This window comes from Heliangelus exortis, chromosome Z (genome assembly GCF_036169615.1).
Source record: "Heliangelus exortis chromosome Z, bHelExo1.hap1, whole genome shotgun sequence".
Lineage (NCBI taxonomy): Eukaryota > Metazoa > Chordata > Aves > Apodiformes > Trochilidae > Heliangelus > Heliangelus exortis.
The window spans coordinates 41,864,159-41,886,238 of NC_092454.1; the positions used below are offsets into that span (position 1 = coordinate 41,864,159).

A 22,080-nucleotide genomic window follows, 5' to 3' on the forward strand; every position below is an offset into this window, starting at 1 on the left:
CTTAACACACTAAGTTAAAGGCGACACATGACATATTTCATGTATACATTCAAGCATATTTCATGTATACATACAGGTGTACACAAATATTAATTACTCAATCAATAGATGGAGTTTTGAAAAATCTCTCTATAAAAAGGACCACTACATAATTACTCAAAACTAAAGCCTTACTGCTGTGTATTATAGCATCCTGCTTTTATTGCAAAGTGCCATTCATAGCCCCTTTGTGCTTTATTGCATTATTAAAAAGTTCTACTACTAAACATAGCTAATACATAAAAAGCCAAAAGCAGCATTATCTGGGGGGTTGTGGGAAGACAGACCACTGCCCTTTCTGTGCACCATGGAGGTGCCTTGTGATCTCTGGCTCCGTATGACAACTTCAGGGTCAGTCACACACAGTCCTACTGGGAAGTCTTGTGGCAGGTCATCAGTTGGTCCTGCTCTGCTTGCGATTTATTTTCCCGGACAGTTCATTGTTCTTTCTGTCAGAATACTCTCCTTGCTTTCTTAGCAGCCACCCCTTTGGTCTCCCCACTGCTGTCTCTGGCACAGTTTCACAACAAAGCACATCACTAAGCCAAAGCCTGCTGAGTCGACTTCTCAACTGTGCTGCCTACCACGTGACATTCCTCCTCCCAAATAACAATTCGCTGTGGGTAATGTGTTCCTAGTTACTCTGCAGCTTCCAGACTTGGGTCTCAGAAGAGTGTCATAATGACTATATACACTGGTTCTCTTATCTCACTGGGAATGACCTAACACTGCTTGCTGTTTACAGAAGTATAATTGTTTCCATGGTCGCCTATTTTTGTGCCCCTTGAACAAACTCAAAGGTCCTGCGGGAGACTTGGTTTTTTCCCAATAAAAGGGGCAAAGCCGACATCCTTTTTCTTCAGATTTTTTTTTTCTTTTTTTTTTTTTTAAATAAAAATAAAAATTAAAAAAAACACACAAAACACTGTGAGTGACTAGGCAGACTGCATTTGCCAAAGCAAAAGATATAACCTAGAAATGAAAAAACAGTACTGGCATCTTTATAATCATATCACACCTTGCCTGTCTGTATTTGCCAGCTTTATCCAAAGATAAGCTAACTACAAGTTTGAACAGAATGCTTTAACAGTGCGGTTAACTTCCATCTACAGCCTTTAAAGCAAAAAATTCATAAAACATTTACACCCAAGAGGTTTGATTTATTCACATTAGCAATACAAATGAGAAAATAAATGCAAGATTGTGACTTTTTTCAAGGGTAAGACTTCCAAAACTAAAACATTTCCATTATTGTCTTAGAGCATTTTCACAGCCCTCTTTTACTTGAAAAGACCTCAAAATAACACCAAGAGGGACCTAATAATGAACACACTCATCCCAGAAAATTATGCCACTTTTAAAATGTACAAGGGCATGCACATTTACATAACGGATACCAATGACTGCTGAAGCTCAAGTATTGCATATTTAGGAATACTGCAGTCTACATTTCTCAACTTTTAAATGATCCTGAAATCCTAGATACAACTGGCTTGTTTTCCTGAATGTTTATTCAAAATAATAACCTCAATGGGTTTAACAAGAAAACAAAACCAAATTAAACTAAAAAGAATTTTTAAAAAAAGAAAAACCTCCTCTTCTTGTCGCCCCAAATGTAAGTGAAACTACACTGTAGTATGGCAAGCTCAGAGAAGAAGTAGTGACAGAGATTATTTCTTTGGGTATTCGTGAAGCTGTCAACTCAACATTCACACTCTTCTGACCTTTTTTACAAGCAAAGTGTAGGTACTGCTGCAGGCCAAAGGCGATACATTCAGAGCCAAACAATTGCAAGAGTTACCTCATTAGACGTATCTTCCAGCTTGTTCTGGTAAGCTGTCAAGTTACACCTCAAAGTCTCAAGGACAGAGAGGCTCCGAGGTTCATCTTTGTCCTTATGAATGCCTGAAGAAAAATACAGAATGAAAATTAAGCCTTAAAGCCTTAAACTACTCACCCTGAATGAGAAATATTAAAATTAGTTAAGGCTTCAGTGACAAGACAAAAACACTGAACAGCAGCCTTGTTTGCCACATGAGATGCAGCTGAAGAGCCACACATACAGAGCAAATACAGCTGAAAGACATTTGTATAAAAGCTTTAATACAAGACACAGAACTGTAAATTCAGGATTACATTTCTACCTAATGCGTTTGGTATGCAGTCTCGCATGTAATTTCTACTGTGGTCAAGTCTGTGTCATTCAGTCAGACCAGCCAACTTTAAAACCACACAGTAACACACTTTGAAAAACATGTTGCCTGAAAGTGAAGTAATGTTACACTTTTCCTGACATTATTTTGCTGTTGTGACTAAGCATGCATGTTATAATACAGTACTTCATTTACTCAAAGCTTTACTGAGCCAAAGATCACATGACTATGTTATGCTTGGAGAGGTCTTAAAAACCTTTCAAATGATCTTGAATTTCATTCCAAAGGAAATAATAAAAAAAATTTATTATCTGTCTGCAGAGGCCTACATAACGTTTCAATTATAAATCTTCAAGCTGATATACACATTATATACACATTACACTTACTTATTAAACCCTTAGACAGAGACTTCTGATCTGGTTGCCTTAATTAACGACATATGAACAAGTCTAAGCATTCCAAAGCCTGAAGTACAATTTGTTAAGAAAGCAAAACAACACCGTATTGATCAAGAGGTCACAAGGTGTCAGCTGATATTAAATTTCCAATAACAAACCATCATTTTTTCTGGTGTTACAGCAGAAAAAGACCAGGCTATTAACAGATTCTTCTGCTCAGTATTATTTACATTAGTATGCAGTATTTATAAGCTTATTTTTTAATACATTATAGTATCATCTTTTCCTATGAGTCTTAGCATGGTCTGTTAGCAAAACTGAACTTACCAACACATAGCATCCTTACTTTGCAAAAGAAATGAAGAAATCTGCATCCTTTGAGCTCCAGAGAGGCTAAACAATTATGACTCCCAGAAGAGCTAAATGATGATACAGGTGTTTAGCACCTCTGAAAGATCAGTGTCACTAAGCAATTTGCCTAGAGTGGCTCATAAAGTCAAATCTAATAGACATTAAACTCTCAGCCTTTTCTTAGGCTCTCTGTTAAAACTTGTCAGCTACAAGAGGCACACTTAAAGACATGCACATTGTTTTGGTTTTTTTTAAGAATCCTATAGCTAGTGTTACCTAATAAGCATGATACTACTAAAAGTATTACAGAAAAATTACAGATCTGTCCTCCAGGCTATACAGAATGCATCAGTGGTAGTCAGTGGAAAACTTACATATATGCACATGTTGAAAAATATCACCAAAAGCTTTTCTAAATTTTTTTTGCAATTAATCAGCTTCTTCTCTTCCAGCACTTTGGTAACACCAGAAAGCATGGATTGCTCTTCTGATTGGACACTAACTTTTTCACTTTCACTTCCCAGCCAACTGTTACTGTCAATTTCACACCTCATCAAACTAATGTGGGCTTGCAAGACTGCTTTTAGAAACAGGAACAAGATCTACAGCACACATGAGAATTTAAAAAGAAAGCATGTCCCAGTGATAGACTTCTGCTCTGTCCTATCAGCCACTCTAGTGGAGTTTCTAAAGGTCTACAGAGTCAGGGAAAAACAAAATCTTCTTAATAAGACTAGATGTGCCATTAGCGAAATTTCTGAGTTTGAAAGGTGTACCAAATAGCAAAGTTATGCTCAGAATTAGCCTCAGAAGAATTCACAAAATCTGACCTTTTGTGAGAAGATTAGATTTCACATTTAAGAAAGAGATGTAACACGTTACTGTTATCTTTATTACTTAACCACATATGTCATTAAGGATGCACAGGGCTCCAGTCCTACTTTTCCCAATTACAAGAGCAACTTCTCGCTACTATTTCTCCTACACATTGTAAGAACATTTTGCAGTGATCTTGTGCAGCCAAAAAAGAAAGTACTAAAAGAAAGTACTATTCTTCCATACTTATAGCCCTAGAGAAGGTGTAACTCACAATTCTCAGTCAGTTCAAAACGATACCTATTAAGTCAATTTAGGGGTTGTCTTGCAATGTGCAGTTTTCATCAAGATGTCTAAATAATGAATCTTCATTTCTTAAGTCCCAACCAGCAATGCTGTCATTGAAACATGCCTCTGAACTATCTTAATTTACATCCTGCTTGCCAAAACCAGACTTCGGTCAGTAAATTTTCCATGCTGGCATTCCTTGCCTTTGCTACAATCCTATTTTCTAGGCAGCTCGGTCTGTCAGCAGGAATACTAGAGTCCACCTTCCTGAACTAGTTAAAAACAACCCAATGGCTTTAATCCTTTAAAATGGCCAAATGCTGTCTGTCTCCATAATACTATTCAAGAAACATGCAACATAATCTGAACAGCACTCTCCTGCTGGAGAGGCCCTACTACAGCAATGAAGGGGAAAAAAACAATACTTAAAGAATGTGCCCAGTTTATCACCTAAGTTTGGAAGAAGACAATGATGGCTTAAATAGGAGTCTGGCAGAAGGTATACAGGTGAGTAAACTCTCTTGTATACCTGCTTTTTCACACAGTACTGCACCTGGCTAGGACAGAGTTAATTTTCTTCATAGTAGATCATATGGTGCTGTGTTTTATATTTTTGACCAAAACAGTACTGTTGGCATGTGATAAACAGTGACAATAACTCCAAGAACTCTTAGTACTTTATACTCAATTCACTTTTTTCAGATGACTATAACCACAATTTTTTTTCCTGAAATGAAGACAACTTCCCTGAGCACAAACCCTGTTGCTGAGTAACTGCAAAATACAAGCCCAAACTGAAATTTTAACTGAAACAAGAAAAATTTATAAAGGACACTTAAAAAAGGAAAAGATGTGTATTTATCCTTCTTATTTTGGAATGTATAAGGAAAAAAATAACTTCTTTTAATACCTTGCTTTTTTAATCTTAAAAAGTCTTCTCTTATTTTGCCTGTATAGCCCAATAATTACAGCTTTACTGGTATTTAAATGACAGGGCTGCACCTCTAATACTGACAGATTTTTAAGTACATATGTAGACCACTTCAGTTATAAGTTAAAAAGTAAAACTATAAAGTCAGACTGCTCAGCTAGCTGTTGCTCCTGTAGCCTCTCATCAGCTAATTATACTACAAAAATCTATTTGAAATTTTCATTTCTATTGGCACCTAGGCATTCCCATTTAAAATATTATTAAATTAAACATAGTTTTGAAAAGTAAAATTAATAATGATACATAATAAATTGGTAAGTACAACACAGTAAGGCAATAGTATTAAAACATTAAGTTTAAATTTAAACTACTACACTTAAAAGTGTGGTACATACAAAGAGCAAATGTCTTAGTAGATGTCCATTTTAGTATTAGCCATAAAGGCTCAATCCACAGCAGAGCTCAGTTTCACCTTCTGCCTCAACCGAGCCTCTGCAGAGATTATTAACCTTAAAAAAAAGATCTCCTTAAATAAGATATTTCCAAGTTCACCTTAAATAAAGCAAGTGAATACCGAAGTTTCTGTTACTGAATCCCTAATATTACAGAAACAGGTCAAAGCTGTTCTCTGCAAGGTTAAGCACCAGGGAGAAAAGAAAACCTACTCAAAAGACAATTACTGCTTTGGAAACTACAGTTTGGAAGCAGAATACAGCTCCCCCTAGAATGGCTGAAGCCTCTCTGGGCATGTGGAACTTCGCAAGATTGAGGAAAACATAGTTTTGGAGAGCTTTTCATTCTGACATATCTACAGTAAACCTACAGGTTTTACCCACATGAATTACACTTATAATTACAGAATAAAACTGATGCCAGCTCCCAAATAAAAAAACCCAAAAATATAGTCCATGCAAGGAAACAGAATATCACAGATTCAGGGATAGTCTTTTTAATGGCAGCAGAAATCACTTAGTTCCTTTATTCAATTTTAACATTACCAGACCCTATTTTTTTTCATTTCTTTTGCAGAGATAAAAGAAAACACACCTTCACTTAAAGGTGTTATATGACCCATTTATGTCTGCTGTTGCTAAAAACTGTAGAAGCATACAATCACAATTTATATGGAATAAACTCATCTGATATTTAGACAACATTTTGCCTGTTTTATTCCACTCTACTTGCACTGTAAGCTGGAAGCATTGCGTCTAGTATGTGATTTTCTAACAGGAACTACACAGAGAAAACTTCTATAGATAGGTTTAAGTTAAGATTTTAAAAGGTGTACTCTTTCACCGTTGAAAAAAATTACTGGCTTTGATATTAAAGTCCTGCTTATTTATGTCAGCCACTATTTCAAATGTTTCAGCAGGCAGAAGTTTGTCGAGTTTGACATAATAATTACATATAAAGCTATGTACCAGAGTGACAATCTCTAACCTACAATTAATTTTAATGAAAACAGATAAATATTTGTTCTGTGTTAGATCAAATGAATGCAATACAGTACTGGTCTACAATCAACAGTAAAAAGTACTGTGTTATATGATGTGTCCTACACAACCTTTTTGAATATATGACCTTTAAGTTGCTGAAGGTTGCCTCAGAATTTGGCTCAGTTCAGGCAAAACATCTGTTCCCTTTGCAGGTATACTGTAAGGACTTTTTTCTCAGTTGGATTTAGAGCACAGCAAGTGAGCCCTTTTCTGACCGATCATATACACCCCAGCATTTGTAAATCAAGCTCTGGGCTGACAACAGCAGGTCCACATTCCGTCACCCTTTCTCAGCTAGCAAGGCCATTTGACTGCTGTGAGAACTGCTCTTATCATGTCATCAAATCAAAGCATGTTGAGAAGAGGGAATGCAAGAGGCATCTGCAGAATTCCCACAATGTAGTGACTTTGGAACACTGACAGATGCATCTGTCATTTTATACCTTCAACTAACCTGCTGTCCGCTGGCCTGACATAGCAAAGCTGTCCAAGAGTAACTCCAGCTCTCTCATGTTGTTTTCATACGTCTCTGTTAGAAAGACCTGGTGTTTCTTGGCCTTTGTTTGACAGGAGATACAGACAAGAGAGGGAAAAAAGAAACACATTAAAACAGTAAACAGAAGAGAGACATATCACAATGGTATTTTTGTTCCCCTTTAAATTCCTGCTATATTTCTTGTAACCCCTTTTCTTGAGCCAAGATACCTAACATGACAGCACAAATAAGTAACCCTGAAATGCATTTAAAATAGAAGTAAAGGCTTCCGGGGGTCCACAGAAAAAGAAATGATGATTGTACTAAAATCTAGTCTTGATATTCTTCTGGTTTAAAAATACCTTAATGAACATTAACTAACTGGTGCCCATCTATGCAAGTGATTAACTATTGTTACACCCTACAAGGGCATCCAGAAAGACACCAAACTACTGGCAGACCGGCTAGAAATTCATGATTTGGCACTCAGTCAAATCCCACACCTATTCTCATTGCAAACCTGCCTACTTTAATTGTTAGTATCTTCCAAGCTTGATAGCGATTTCTTCAATATAAAACCTCCTCCTTATGCATGGAATATAAAGCAGCACAGTCCTTCAGCTCCTATCACTGAATTTTCTTTAAAAAAGCTGTTCACTAAGTGCAGTCTACAAGTGACTGGCTCTATTCTGGGGGCAGAAAGGTATTACAGAACATTTATTTTATCACTACAATAGAAAGACTAAATCAAACAATTCTTCAACTTATAACCAATATTAACACTTGCAATTTTCAAAGATGTGCATCTGTAATTCCAGACAAGACCAAGGTTCTCATGGTACAAGTTATGACTTCTCAAAGAAATGTACAATTTTAGCAGCTGACTGAACAAAAAAGTAATATATCTCAGCAGTTCAGAAAAAAACCAAAACCCTACACACACATAAAAAAACCTCCCAACAACCCCTTCCCCCCAAATTAAGAGGAAGCTAGTTAAAATAACAATTCTTTTCTTATGATAAAGGTTCTGCTCAAAGATGTTCCTTTACTTTTAATTATTCAATTTATTTTAATTGTAAATTGTAACACCTATTTGAGTGATTTCCACTTCTTGATGGAAAGATACCCTTTTTGTACTGACAAAAATGCTATTGTTTTCTATCATATCTACAAACTATTGCTTTAGTTATGCTTCACTGCATGGGTAAGGATCCAGACAATTTCTCAAGTGCGAGAAACATCCTCCCCAGGAAAACCGCTACAGACTGGTAGCATATAACTGTCAGGCTAAAAAATGAAGAAATGCATTTAATTCTCCACAGCGTTCTTCACTATTCAGTTTAAATATTTTATAAATTAGCTTTACTCTTTCAATTTTAATTATATGTACTGTATATCAACTAATATATTATTCATATGTGTATTTCAGTGTTAGGTCCCTTGTAGCATTTACACGCCTTTCCTTGTGTGAGAGTTTGTAACTCACTTCATAAAGAATTTCCAAACCACTTCTATATATTTAAAAATAACTAAGCTTTAATTCTTATTTATCTACATAAATAGAGCTTGTAATTGCTGAGCTCCAGTAAAAATATTTTATGAGATGCAAACACATTAAAATAATTTACTCTCATGTACTGATACCATCTCAAAGACCTCACATATTATGAATAAGAAAATACGACAACATGATCAACATCACAATAAAATAAATATTCTCCATACATAAACCACTCCAGCACAGACAAGGTCAGACTGAATTTTCACAGAAAAACCTTTTCCCATGGAAAAGTCAAATGTTAGATTATTTTTTTTTAATCTTTTTATCCAAATTTTTCATTTTTAGTTAATTTATCATAATTTAGTCAGTACATTCCAGTCTATTCAGCCCTCTCTGTGCTTCATTTATTAACTGCATCTACAATCCCGAAGCCAATTTCTGCCTCTTTTTTCAACATCAGAAAAGATCAAAAGGAAATTACTCAGTCCAGCCTACACTTCAGCTGCAAAGTATTTAGCATCTTTCATTTCTTAACTTCCAATTCTGATCATTGTTCTCATTATCAGAAATTGAAGAAAAATACTGTGTACAGCGCTAGAAATCCAGGCACAGGTTAAGAGTCCAAAAAGGTCTGACCGTATCGATCTCATTTTCTATGTCTCACTGACATGTATCTAATAAGAATGTGTGGAGTCATAAAATCATGGAATAATTTAAACTGACAGGACCTCTGGAGGTCATCTGGTCCCACTCCCCACTCAGTGCACACCATGCTTGAAGTCAGGTTAGGTTGCTCAGAGACTTGTCGAGTCAAGTTTTGAGTATCCTCAAGAATGGAGTTTCAACAACCCCTCCAGGCAACCTACTCCGGTATCTCACAATCCACACTGTGAGGGGGTTTTTGCCCCTTACAGGTAATTAGAACTTCCCTTTCTAAAACTTCTGTTTTCTCTCATACTTCCACCGCATAATCCTAAGGAGAGTGTAGCTCTGGCTCCACAAGCACTCACTTGACACTCCATGGAAGTAGCTACAACTCCCTTAGTTTCCTTCAGTCTTAATAAAACCAGCAAGAGTACATAACTATTTGAAAAGGAAAAAAAACTGAGTTCGTAAGTGTAGAAGTCAAACATAATCAATTGCTGCTGCTGAAAGATATCTTCTGCCAGATCCAACTATTCCAGGAGATGAGATTAATTCCCTCTCAGCAACTCCATTCATCATATTTGTGTTAAGGGATGTTGTTCTTGCAGAACTACTGGAAAGGTACTGGTCTGAATATTCCATAGTTTACTACAAAAGGTAAAACAGGTGACAAAGTGCTAATAAGGGATTTGCTTCCCAAGTCACGCTAGTAGAAACAGGTGAAAGAACACTTGAAAAGCAAACCTGCTGACTTTGCCTGGCTTTCTGCACATCAGGATGGACTATTCTTGACCTTGGAAGTGACCCTTGAAAATCTAAGGCAGCAGGAGACCTAGATGGATGTGCAAGTGGCTCCTGACTAAATTAAAATATTAATAGGAAGTATAAAGAAGGTGAAAGAAGGCATAGGTGAGGAAGAAATAAAGAGATGCTGTCCAAGAGCCAAAATCCACCTAAAGTTCAATCTGACAGGGCATAAGAAGGGCAGGCTAACTGAAGTACAGCAGACTAGGCAAAACACCAGCCCACTGCTGCAAAGGGCAGGAGATATGGTGAACAGGGGGCAGAAAAGGCCTCCTCAATCCCTGTGTCACCTAAGCCCTTACTGGTTAAATCTGTCTTCAGAAATCCCAGGACTCCAAGATCAGTGGTGAGGCCTTCTTGGGAAGTTCGCATGAACACTTGAAAATTTAAAATTCTCAAAATATGTCTGGAGTATTTCCTACATCATTCAAACAACATTTCCTCCCTCACAAAATATTCAAATAGGAGGCTAGAAAAAAAACCAAAATGGAAGCAAAGCCATATTTTCTGAACCCAAAATGTATGCTGAATTGTAGCATATACAATGCTTCCCTAAGTCAAACTTTATATCCTTAAGTAGGTTCCTATTATCACATAACTTGCCTTAAGGACAATAGAACTTTTGGTAGAAAAACGTGACTGGCAACATATTTACTTAACCATCAATTTTAACACATAATTGCATTTTTACAGAAATCAAGAGAAGCCAAGTATTCTTCATTAAAAATACTGTAGGCTCCAACCAGGAGAAAATATTTTTTCCAAATGCTTTGTATCTATAAGGATAACCAGAATTAGTAGGGAAACCTACTACTTATAAAAATTATTACATCTGTTGTCAGAATTATGCTCATCTTCCAGAACTAGGGTATTTGCATTTATCTGGGCAATTCCCTACTTCCTTAGTCACAGAGATACTGATATCAGTATTGGATATCATTCCACCGCTTGTTACAAGACAGAAACAAAGTCCCATTGACATTTCAGCATTTTCCAAAAGCCATTGCTGCATAAATTAAATGCAAACTCCATAATAGTCTACATGACCTGATGCTGCAAATGTGAATCTGTATCTCAAGTTCAGTAACACTGAAAACATAATCAAGTAAGCAGAAGTTGGAGGCCTTTTCAAAATTAACTTATCAAAATCCCAGTACTACTATGCAGGGATCTGGGGACCAGTCCCACAATGAGCTGCTATTTATTCAGAGAGGAATTTTCTCTACTTTGTTTATACTTACAGGGATACTCCTGTGTGGCTTTCTTGCACATGCACTAATTCACCAACTCAGCCTGCAGTATAAATCTCATCCAGCAATGGCAGAGCAAAAGACAAAGCCAGAACTACCCATACAGCCACCAAAAAAGCAGTATGTTCAGACACTGCTTTAAAAACATCCGGGTAAATTCTTTACAGAAGATTCAGAATGTTTACCAGGCATGACCCTGGGTGACCAAATCAAAGCACTTACAGAAAAAGGCTCAAAATGACTGCTCCACAATTTAAAAAAAAAAAAAAAAAATGGGGTTTATTGAGTTATGTTCTGTATAGAATAGAGGCACAAATTTTAAGCAAACAAGAAAAATTTGCAATATTAAAACCAAACCAAAACCCTCAATAGCAATGTCCCCCATAGGCTACTATTTATTTCTCCTCAAGTTGTCTAACTATCTGAATAGATTTTCTTTATTTTTGTATATTAGCTGGAGTTTTTCAAAGCCTATAGAGTGGTCTTTTAAAATTGTCTAGCCATGTGTAAATTAAACGTAATTGCTCAAGAATTTTAGTGTCTCAGTTTTAATCACCTGAAATAAAATTAATCAAAGATGCTCAAGTTCATAGAATATGAACTATTCTAATCCTCTAAAGACAGTTTTGTAACAGCCTTTTGGTATGAGAGAATTTTGTGATCTATTTGATTTTTGGGGTTTGGGCTTTTTTTAGGAAGAGAAAACTTTTCAAGAACTGGAAACCTTAAAAGCACTTTTAGATGCCTCAAACACTGAAACATCACACCTTGATGCTCTATACTTCCAGAATAAATAACAAAATTGTTTTCTTTTTAGATCATCATCTAAGCATATGCTTCAGACTTATCGGTCTTCTTAAATTAGGACAGTAACAGAAGCAGCATATGGGCAGGAACAATCCACCCCTGAGTTAAGGCAAGCAAAGCAAGAGTTAAAGCAACAAAACATTTAACAATCCTCAACACAAAATTAATGAAGACTGTATCTTTTTTTTCAATTGAAAGGAAAAGCTGCATTCACAATTAATCATCTAAATGAGATTTCCATCTTTGCCACAGAGTACCAGATTCTACTCCATAAAATTTGTAGAGCAGAATCATAATCTTCAGGGTGTTTCACTGACTGTTCAGCCAATATTTAAGATACCTTGTTAAAGAACAATGGTTAATGCCTATGTCCAGTAACTAGATGCTCAAACACTTCTGTTCTGACTTTCAGCTTACAATAACCTACAAGGGTACCACAGACAGCTAATATGTATATAGCACACGTGGCTGCACAAGAAAGATTTATGAGCCACATATTAAAACAGAGGCTCTGGGTGTAATCCATTAGGTTACTTACACACTAAATATGGTACTCCTGATAGTATCTGTATGAAGAGAAGGAAATTAATACACAGTTCTTCCCAAGTAAAGGAATTTGTATTAAAGCACACCGGTTTTAATGACTTCAGTTTCTTAATATGCATCCTAGTAAACAAGCAAGTTGCCCAAATTTCAATATACATTTCTCATGAAATGAAGATTCAACACCTCCCCCTTGTCCAGTACTAAGAATTAAAGATCATACAGTACCAGTTGCTAGAAATGTAGATTTCCTGAGTAACTTTTAAAACTCATAAAGATACCTCTTACTCTTTCTGTGGGGAAGGAATGCAGCTGTGGCTGTTTCAATATAAAACAATTTCTGAATCACAATGGCCATTCTTCCAAATTCCTATTCTTCAAGCTAAAAACGTCTAAAAACCCTAGCTAGAAATAATGAAAACCTTGGGACCAATTTCCTCAGGAAAACATAACAGAAATCTTGAGAGCCTGCTCATGCTGAACAGTGATAAGAAGTTTTGTTAGATACCAACAGATCCTATCACATTTGATCCATGCAAATTTCTGGCAAACTTCTGCCACATGCTGTTATTTAAAATTAAAAGCAGCATAACTAGTTTACTATAGATTCAAACAAGCCATTAAAAAAAAAAGTTATTGTTCATATAAAGTTTCCAAAGAATGTCTTTCGTCTTTGCCTAAGTTTGCTTCTCTGAAAACAGAGCCTTCACTAGTTTAGTGATATTTCCCAAACATTCTACAAATAAAAAACATTAACTTGTAGTACAGCAGTACAGTGAGAAACCATTAAAAGATTGTAAGACTGGAGAGGGAAGGACAGATTCAGAATGTCAAACAGTAGGATAAAGAAAGTAACAGATAGATCAAGAAAGCAGGTGGAGGGAAATGAAGGTAAGAGAACACACTGACATTTTCACACTGTTTTAGTAGGGGTACAGGGAAGCCTAATAACAGTATACAAAATGTTCTCTGTCCTTAGTTTCTTTGAGACTCATCTGCTCTTTCATTTTGGGAAGAAAAATAATAAAAATCTGTCCAGACTGAGTGAACAAGATCACACAAAAGCAACTCCTGCTTCTCAAAGAAATACCAAAGTCTTCAGGAAAAATAAAAAGCCAATCAAGGTAATAAAAACCTAATCCCAGAGGAGACCACTAATAGAACTCAGAATAACATTATGAGTATTTCTATTACGTGTTCTAGACAGGTCTCACATAACTCCAGTAAAACAATTAAAACAACCAGCTCTACCACAGGATCATAGAATGTTAGGAGTTGGAAGGGATCTCTATACATCATCTCGTCCAACCCCCCTGCCAAAGCAGGATCACCTAGGGCAAGCTACACAAGAACACATCCAGGCATGTTTTGAAAGTGTCCAGAGGAGACACCACAACCTCTCTTCTGGGCAGCCTGTTCCAGTGCTCCACCACATAGTAAAGAAGTTTCTCCTCCTGTTGAGGTTAAAATTCCCACATTCTAGTTGAAACCCATTATTCCTTGTCATATTACTGGGCACCACTGAAAACAGATTTGCCTCATCGTCTTGACACCCACCCCTCAGATATTTACAGACACTAATAAAATCCCCTCTTTGCCTTCTTTCCTCGAGGCTAAACAGCCCGAGTTCTCTCGGCCTTTCTTCATAGGAGAGATGTTCAAGTCCCTTAATCATCCTTACAGCTCTCCATTGGGCTCTCTCCAGATCTGTGTCTCTCTTGAACTGGAGAGCCCAAAACTCTCAGTATTCCAAAATACAGTATTGCCAGTGTGGTCTCACCAGGGCAGAGTAGAGGTGGAGGAGAACCTCCCTAGATCTGCTGGACACACTTTTCCTGATGCACCATTGGCCCTCTTGGCCACAAGGGCACACTGTTGACCCATGGAGAATTTACTGTCTGTTAGGACTCCAAGATCTTTCTCCGTGGAGCTGCTTTCCAGTGGGACGTCCCCTAACCTCTACTGGTGGTTGCTGTTACTGCTACCCAGAAGCAGAACCCTACCCCTGTCTTTACTGAACAACTTAGGAGGTTGATTCCTGCCCAGCTCTCCAGCCTGTCCAGATCTCACTGGATAGCAGCACAGCCCTCTGGTACATCAGCCACCACTCTTAGCTTCATATAATCAGCAAACTTGCTGAGGGTTCACTCCATCCCCTCATCCAGGTCAGTGATGCAGATGTTGAACAACACTGGATGCAGTACTGTGGAACACCATAGGCCACAGGCCTCCAGCTGGACTCTCTGCTGCTGATTACAGCTCTCTGAACTCTGCTGTTGAGCCAGTGATCAATCCACCTCACAGTCCAATTGTCTGTCTCACACTTCTTGAGTTTTGCTATGAGAGACCATGTCAAAAGCTTTACTGAAGTCAAGTGAATAAGACAGCTTTTTAACTGAGACAATCTATTTTGCTTTTTAGTTTTCAGTCATGGAATAGTCATTTTGAGTACAACATTTCATAATGCTGCCATTTCTAGAAACTTTGATCATGAATTTTTCCATAAATTCTTGTCAGGTATCACATACATTTTACTAATGGACACAAAATGTAAAGGAAGTCTCATACTGCAATAATAAATAGCAAGCACTCAAGATTCCTAGTATAAGGAAGAAGCTGTCACTCTCACAGAAGGAAGAGGGGTTTTTGATTTTATTTTTCTTCAATTTATTAATTACCAATCTGTCTTGAAAGTGGCTAGCACTAATACAATGTATGGAGTAACTCCATCCACTGAACAAAAGACACCAACAAGTCTGAAGATTAAGATCTTCTATTGCAGGTGTTCTGCTCCTGTTCACTAATCTGCACAATGCCTGTCAGCAGCAGGGAACATGCCACATTTACCTTCCATACCATAAGCTCCAAGAGAAAGAAAGGGGAGAAATTCATAAGCCAGTACCAAGAAGATAACATTGGCTATGTATAGAAATTACTCAAACGCAGTACTGTGAAATTAAAAAAAAAATTTGATATAACACAGAGGAATGAGAGGCTTTCTAGATATCCTAAGATCTTTGCTTTGTCTCTGCTGCTATGCAACAGGATGGTAAAATAGTTACTCAAAACAAAGGTAGCTAGAGACAGTAGAAAAGCCCAACTGGTAATATTTGAAGGAGAAAGATTTAAGAAAATAATCCAGTAAAATATATCCTATGTGCCAAATTCACACCAGACAAAAAAAATTCCCTTTCATCACCTTAAAACAAGCAATTTTCACACAATTTTAACAGTCAAACATTTGCACTAAAACCAAAACATTATGTGAAATAGAAGTAAACAATGGTAGCTACTAAAGCTTCATGAGAAAAGCTTGTGTAGAAAGATAGAACATTCTCCACCAGAATCAAAATCTCTGTCTACAAACTGAAAAATTTGCTAGTAATGCAAACACAAGTTACAATCTGCTCACAGCCATACCGGTAAAGTATTTTTTCTGCAAGTAAATCTTCAGTTAAATACATGTTGTGTCACTTAAAATGAATTTTTGATTTAGCTTCTCAGTGTATCAACTATATTTACTCATGGCTTACAAAATAAATGAAAAAAATAATCAGAGTAACACAATGGCAGAGCTATTCCACGGGTCAGAACAATAAATGCAGTTTATGTTCACAGCATGTTTAAAAAACCCTTAACAATAAATGCCACAGGCCTTCTATCTTACCATTCCAAGTTCCTCCTGTAATTCTCTGCAGGTATTTTCACTACATTGTAGTCTCTCAGCCAGGTCTTGAATTATCTTCTTCTTTTCCTCAATCTTCTCATTCATTTGCTTGTTTATGGAGTAACACTCTCTTTCTAACCTGGAAATTTACAATATTAGAACATCTTTATCAAAAATACTTCTGTCAAGTAGACTACATACCTTTAAAGATAATCAATGGATTTGGCCCACATCATGTTAGCACACCACATGGCTTCTGAAATAGCTTTTTTTCTTTTCAAGTGAAAAAAGTTATATATTCCTTCTAAGAAGGGCTTTTGAAGAAGTGGTTATGGTTTTTTTTTTCCAGTTACAAAGGTTGTGCTAGCCTTCCAGTAACAAATTCATTAGTTCATCTGGATATGGCCTCCAAAGTGCATATAATATATAGAATTCACCATATTTTAATTAAGACAATAGCTCTCCTCAGAAAGACCATGTCATACCTTTTATGATCAACACTGATTGCAAGGACAAAGCTTGCTCCTTAAATTTCTACATGCCCGACTATATGCTACTCAGAATGGCATCACTTCAGATATTTCCACTAGCAGATCATTACAGAAAATTTAAACAGTTCTGGTACTTTATTAGTCCTCCTGGTACTCAGGATAACTGGCACATTAAGAGCCTGGTGTGGCTAAACAGACAACTCATGACAGAGTTACAAGGCCAAACAATGACGTACAGTAAACAGAAGCAGGGGTGGGAATCCAAGGAAGAATCTAGAAAGACTGCCTAAATATGCAGGCATGGCACCTGGAAAGCCAAAAGTTCCCTAGAATTGATGTTAGCAAAGGATGACAGAGAATAAAAGTTTTTGCCACTACATGTAGGCAGAAAAGAAAGCATGGGTCTGCTACTACACAGACCATGTAATTTATCAACATGGGACAGAGAAGGCCACCACACCAAATGTCTTTTTTGCCTCAGTCTTCCTTGATATGGTCTCCCAAGATTCTATGACCAGTAAAAGGGCTCAAATAGGAAAGAAGTTGTTAGCAGTAGGTGAGGATTGAGTCCAGGATTACCTGTAGCAACTCAAGACACAGAGATTGAAGAGGATAGTTCACCAATACTCAAGAGTTTTTCAGAAAGATAGCCAGTATGATAGCAAAGCTGTTTGTTATAACTTTTGAAAGGTCCCAGAGATTGGGGCAAGTCCTGGGCAAACAGAAAGGCAAGGGTCACACACCTATATTTGGAAAAGGGCAAAAGGACAAGCCATGGAGCTATAGACCAGTTAGCTTCATTTCAGCCCCAGGAAGGTCATGGAAGGTCACAAATTTCTGAGCTCATGAAAGACAAAAAGGTGATTGGGAACTTTAAGTGAGAGTTTCACAAGGCTGAATCATGTCAGGACAACCCAGATTCCATGCTAAAATGACCAGTTCTGCAAACAAAAGGAGAGCAATTAGATTAAATATACGGCAACTTTAGCAAGGGTTTTGGCACTGTCTCACATAGTAATTTTACAGCCAAGCTGACTTCAATCTAGGAGCATGAACAGTAACACCAATAAAAATGGTCTGACAGTAAAGCTCAGATGGTAGAGTCTGTATTAGAATCTTTTAAACATCTTCATCCACCACCTGGATTAGACCAAATTTGCAGGAAACACTGAGCTAGGTGGAGGTAGCTCACAACACAACTTGATACACTTAAGAGAAGGACTGCCAGCCCCTAGAACGTAGACAGGGAGGAGGAACAGGCCATCATGCATCTTCTGAAATTCAATAATGACATTTGTGAAGATCTGAATTTATTAAACGAAAGAATCCTGAATCAATCTGGCTGGTAATTGGCTGGGGAGCAGCCATGCTCAAAAAGGACCTGATACTCTTGGTAGACAGCAATCTAGTCACAGACGAGCAGAAAGACATACAAGCAGAAATAGATAATAGCATCCTGGTCTATATTAGTAACATAGCCAGAAGATCAAGGCAAGTGATTCATCACCTTTTACTTGACACTCACTATAGAACATCTAAGATTGGTTTTAAGCACTCTGCTCTTATGTAAGGCACGAAAAAAGCTGGAGTGAGCTCAGGTGAGGGTTCATAGTTGGGTTACCAACTTGGAGGATGGCTGAAGTACATACAAGAACAGAGGAAACTTGGTATGTTCAGGCTGAAGAAGAAAAAAATTCAGTGCCTGTAACAGGTTCCCAATTTCTAAAAGGAAGTTATCAAGAAGATGTAGCCAGTCACTTCAGAGACACTTCCAAACAGCAAAAGAGGTTCCCACAGAGGCTGTACCACCTCCATTCCTGCAGGTTTTCAAGAATTAAATGGATAAAGCCCTGAGCAACCTGATCTCACAGCTGATCCTGGCTTTAGCAGAAGGTTGGACTATAGATCTCCTGTAATCCCTTTCAACCTGAACTGTTCTTTGATGTAACTCTTAGCGGTGAAAACATCCAGGTTTCTCTCATTTCTTTGTCTCATCTCCCATCACTACTGTCTCACTAGAATTGGTAGTAATGCAAAGGGCTCAAAGTTCTTCCACCTCTGAAACTTTTAATATTATCACTTTCTCACTTCGACTTATTTTTTATAGACTGATGTATCCTTTTAGCTGAAGGACTATTTTATCAGTCTTCCAAATACTTACATGCTTCTGCTTCAGCCTGGGTGAACCTTTTTCTTTGGATGTAGATGGTTACTACTCATTGTTAGAGAAAGAATTTGCCTGTTTCAGTCCCCCAAAGAAGTTTCTACCCCTATGGCTTTCAGGAGCACAGCAAAGGCAGTTCCAATTTATTCTATGTCATGCTCTCACCCTTCAAGAAAAGTAAACTCACACGTAGACACAAATCCCATGTTGTTTCAAATTTACATAATGCTACTGGGTTAAGAGTTAATTAATAAATTATGCAACCCAGAAAAGCCTGTTTGCTTGGTTTCAGTTATTACAATAATTTTTTTTTTCCTGAGAAAATATGTTCTCAGAACTTCCAACCTTGGTATCATTTATCCTACATCAAGTCCAGCTAAAAAGACATACGAGTGTTCTAGCATGACAAATCAAAAATCTCCAGGACTTGCCAAGTTAAAGAAAAACTCATGGGATTCCTCCAGAAAAAGGGAAGATATGTTAGGATGCCAAATCCTAGCTTAAAAGAAAAAGGCAAGTGCCTGACATTGGAGTCCAAGGACCACAGCCTTCAAAGGTAAATAGATCAAAGGCTCTTGTATTCTTTCTGAAGGGATCCAGTGAAAGCAATCACTGATATTCACAAATGTTACTAATACTTGTATGCTTCAAAGAATAAAAAAGATACAGGAAATAGACAAGGCAGCACATGCCCACTCCATGTAATTACCTCAAAGGAACTGAGCAGATTGATGTCCATCTGAGATAAAGCTTGCCTTTCACTACCTATCACTATAGAGTTCTGGAAATTTAGATATCTGGACTAGCACTATTGTAAGGATGGGTTGCTTCTGTTTCTCCAAGCTCTGTTAACAAAGCCACTAAATGTTTAATTGTGCTAGCTTTCATGGAAAGGTTTGGATTCACTGAAATCAGAGAAAATAATTTGCTTTCAAAAAAAGCCAGTAAAAGCTGTTAGAAGTAATTGCCTGAATCAAAATATGACTGCAAGTAGTGAAAAGTACTATTTTGGATATTAGACATAGTTTATTCTGACACCAAACTGACACACAAAACAGATGTTTTAAGTAGGCACAAATTATTTTCTGTACAAACAAACAAAAAATTAAACACAGAAAATCTGCCTTCCTGGGAAAGTATTGAAGAAAGTTATACAGTTTAGAGGAAAAGGGAAAGTCTGTTTATGGTTCCTGTTGCATTTTAGTAACAAAAGTACTTACTTCACTGTGAGCTATAATAAGCACAAAGCTCCTAATCCAACTGGTACCATAACTGTAAGAACTGTATTTCCTAGACATAGCTGCAACAAATACATATACTCAGGTATTTCCTATAGCAATTCCAGACACAGAAATACAGTTCCTAAAAAAATGAAAAGCAAAGTCCCTTTTTTAGCATGAGGTTTTTGCTTAAGAGTTCTTGTCATTTCTAAAAAACATCATGTTCTAAAAAACATCATTTCTAAAAACCAAAAACCTTCACTTCTCAAAGAAATAGCTTCATATATATAGATAAATTATTCTTACAAAGAACAAAACATTACTGAATGCAGCAATGTTATTCAACATGTAGCCATTATCCTTACAATGGTCTGAATAACCTAATACAGAATAGTATGTTTAAGAATCTCTCGAAGACGTAGTTGGAAAATTACTAATTGGATTGCTAATGGATTACTGCAAAGTTTAACTAATGTTACTAATTTAGAATTAAATTTAGAATTCAAAAAGCAGATCTTGTAGTAAGACTTGTAAATTTCTAATGGTTTGGAAAATCCCTAAACAGATGTTTAGCCTACCATAAAAAAATGCTTCTAATTAGCTTACATTTTATCTCTATTATCACCCCTTGATTCTCACACCATATTCATGCTAGTAATAGAATAATTCAGACCTTAAAGACTCACATCCCTGTCATTAACTTAGTGAAGTGTAATCTGCAATATTTAAGTGTTTAGAAAAAAGTACAGAGTTGTTGAAGTACTGCTCATGTTCATCACCTAAAATTAAAGTGGTAACAACTGGACATGATAACAATTCTGTACGCAGGGCATACTCCTCTTAAGACTGTTCCTTGAGACAAAAGGTCTTTGTTCATCTGAAAAACTAATATAATTCACAGAATTAAATCCTCTGACAAGTGTGTTTGTTAAGGAAACTTAAGTGCATGTGCAAACCACTTTGGGGGACTGGGGTCTGGCATGATTAAATTAACCTAATAAAGCTGTTCTTAAAAAAAATGAGGAACTCATATTTTAGAAACTTTCTGTGGGGTCAAACGGTATCTTCATAAGAACATCTTGTGCCAAAAGTATTACTGAGCATACATATCGAAGAAAAAACATCTTGTAGCAACACAAAATGAAGACTTCACAAAAACAGAGAGGAGAGAACAGTTGTGATGTTAAAAAGAACAGATGAAGACACACAAATAAAAGTATTAAAATGGCAAACATACTAGGAACCAAGAATCAAAACTCAAAATACAGCCAGTGTAGAGCATTAACACTACTTTCAGGACTTAGTATGTTTGCATGATATGGTGACCTTTGGTCCATGTGGAGCACTTGAATATGTTATTGTGTTTTTAAAACTAATTTATGCAGAATTTGTAACTACACATTTATTTAACATCAACATACAAAATCAGAATGAGCAAAGGCTGTACTTTTAACCCTTTCTTTTTGACTACATCAATGCTGAACCATAGCCCATGGATTCAGACTCCCATTCATTTTCAAATGAGGTATCAAGAAAAGAAATAGTGCAGTTCTGTATTTCCAAAATTAAGTACTTTAAAAATCATAAATGATTCTACCAGTGTACTAATTCCCTGGATGGACTGACCACCCTTAAATTTGACAGTATCTGTGGTTCATTAATCTCATTACCTTGAACTTTAGAAGCAATACCTACAGGTCAGACACACTTGTTCTCTCTAGGAATGCAACAGACATGGTTAACAGGAATGATGACAGACATGAGCTGCTTGTACAATTCAAGGGCTGGTTGGGCTTGGCCATAAAGGAGAATATTTCCAGAAAATCTTCTCTTCCAGAAGGAAAGACTAAATGATATCTGGAGATTCTTGGAAGCTTAACAGCTCCCTGACTGATATACACGGCCATGGTAGTCATGTTTATAAGACAAGAGAAATTTCTCTAGACTGATAACTGCTTCAATTTAACCAGCATTCGCCAAAAAGAAACTTTTAAAATGTCATTTTCACCTGAAGGTGGTGGATTTGGCTGGTCTAACC

At 36.9% G+C, this 22,080-nt stretch overlaps 1 protein-coding gene across 2 annotated transcripts in view; it reads right to left on the reverse strand.

The window, feature by feature from the left end:
* Window positions 1-22,080, reverse strand: part of CCDC171 (coiled-coil domain containing 171) — a 152,383-nt gene that overhangs the window by 94,435 nt on the left and 35,868 nt on the right. For both annotated transcript variants that reach the window (XM_071730214.1, XM_071730215.1), the window contains exons 9-11: window positions 16,168-16,306; window positions 6,930-7,032; window positions 1,841-1,944 (exon numbers count right to left, since the gene is read on the reverse strand). In XM_071730214.1, coding sequence (XP_071586315.1) covers window positions 1,841-1,944; window positions 6,930-7,032; window positions 16,168-16,306 — 346 coding nt within the window. The remainder of the gene's footprint in view (window positions 1-1,840; window positions 1,945-6,929; window positions 7,033-16,167; window positions 16,307-22,080) is intronic.